We start from the raw sequence: 1,734 nt of genomic DNA on the forward strand, positions 1-1,734 counted from the left end.
AGTTTTTGGAACCAGGAATTGAACTCTGGATCTCATGCTTGCTAGGCAGGGATCAACTTCTTTTTCTTTGGTCTCTCTCATTTTTCATGTGGTACTGGGGATTGAACTCGGGACCTTATGCTTGCCATACAGGCACTTATGCCACTGAGCTATCTCCTTGGCCCCTAAATGTCTCTCAAATGGCATCTGTTCAGAAAAAGTTTCCAAAGATCAAAAACCAGAGCAAATATTTTTTTCCTAACTTATAAATACATAATTTGTTTAGGAGGAAGAGAAACAACTTGGAATAGATCAGAATACACCTTCACATTAATCATTCTTTTCATATACTTCAAATTTGTACTTAATGCCTTTCTCCTCCTAGACCTCAGAAAGCACACCTGGGTATTTCGGGAGAAGCCTGTATTTCTTCAAATCAATTTCTGGAAAAAATGTGTCATTTTCAAATTCCTGCATGATCCTTGTCATGAACAGCTTGACATGACCTGGCTGATCCATGGCTTCCTTGTAAACAGCGCTGCCACCCACGACCCACACCAGGTCCACCTTGTTGGCTAATTCTGGTTGCTCAATAAGCTTTAGGGCATCATCCAGACTTTGGGCAAGAAAGTGAGCTCCTTGGGGAGGTTCCTTGAGTTTGCTACTGAGTACTATATTAATTCTGTCTTTCAAAGGTCGATTCTTCTCAGGAATGGAGAACCAGGTCTTCCTACCCATTACCACCAGATTCTGCTTACCTTCCACTGAGGTGGTTGTGGTCATTCTCTGGAAATAGTTGAATTCATTCCTGAGCGGGGTCCAGGGCAAGTCCCTATTCCTGCCGATACCCATGTTCTGGGACACAGCGACGATGCAGTTCAGAGGACACACCATGGTGCGGCACACTCCGAGCTGGCCTGTGACCCTGAACCCCGCGAGCTTGGTGTCCAAGTTTTTCTTTTTATTCCCCCCAACCCACTTTTTTTCCTTCTTTCTTTTTTTGTACCAAGGATCAAACTCAGGACCTTGTGCTTGCCAGGCAGGTGCTCAAGCCACTGAGCTATCTCCTGACTTGTACAAGGGTGAGCCAGAGGGGTGTTCTGGAGGTGGCACTGGGGCAGAGCTGAATTGTGGGAAGGGAAAAGATGACCTTTGTGTTGGCTCAAAGGATAGAAAAGATGGACCTCTTGTGGTTGGGCAAGAGAAAAGGACTGAGAAATGGAAACTTTTGAAGTTGGGGTTACAAACTGAACATGGTTTAACAGGTGGGGCAGACTCTGTGTCTTACATAGTCTTCGGGGGTCCACATGTTCACAAGTGATACTGCACATGGTAATTCTGTAGGAGAGTTCTGCAAAGAGGGCTGGAGGGACAGGATGACCTGGCTGTACTCCCATAGGCCAAATATCATTGGTAACAACTCCAAACATCTACAGACTTGAAAATAAGGTGAAAATGATGCCCTGCATTCTTAGGGGAATGGTGGATTCCAGAATTAAAACCCTTCCTTTGTACTGTAAGGGAATCTATTTTAGAGTAAAAGAATAAAAAAAAACCCAAAAACTAATGAGACAGAAAATGTTCAAGCTCTCAAATAAGTGATCTCTGTTAGAATGTAATAGTTTAGTAGAAACGCGCCAGTAAGGCCACTACTTCACTTCCCTGGATCTCATTTGCCCAAGTTGTGTAATAAAGTATTTCACCTAAACCATCCAAGGGGCAACCTTTGACCTGAAGGATGTACATAGCTCACCT

At 43.9% G+C, this 1,734-nt stretch overlaps 1 protein-coding gene across 1 annotated transcript; it reads right to left on the reverse strand.

The window, feature by feature from the left end:
• Nucleotides 1-208: 208 nt before the first annotated feature.
• On the reverse strand, nucleotides 209-873 carry LOC101561692 (dihydrofolate reductase-like). The gene has a single exon (XM_012516197.2). The coding sequence runs from the start codon at nucleotides 871-873 to the stop codon at nucleotides 361-363; it is 513 nt and encodes a 170-aa protein (XP_012371651.1). The 3' UTR covers nucleotides 209-360.
• Between the last annotated feature and the right edge of the window lie 861 nt (nucleotides 874-1,734).

Source organism: Octodon degus, unplaced genomic scaffold, assembly GCF_000260255.1.
Source record: "Octodon degus isolate 3935 unplaced genomic scaffold, OctDeg1.0 scaffold00094, whole genome shotgun sequence".
Lineage (NCBI taxonomy): Eukaryota > Metazoa > Chordata > Mammalia > Rodentia > Octodontidae > Octodon > Octodon degus.

Bases quoted from the DNA above. Each gene is read 5' to 3' on its own strand.
- LOC101561692 (XM_012516197.2), bottom strand. From the start codon at position 873: ATGGTGTGTCCTCTGAACTGCATCGTCGCTGTGTCCCAGAACATGGGT.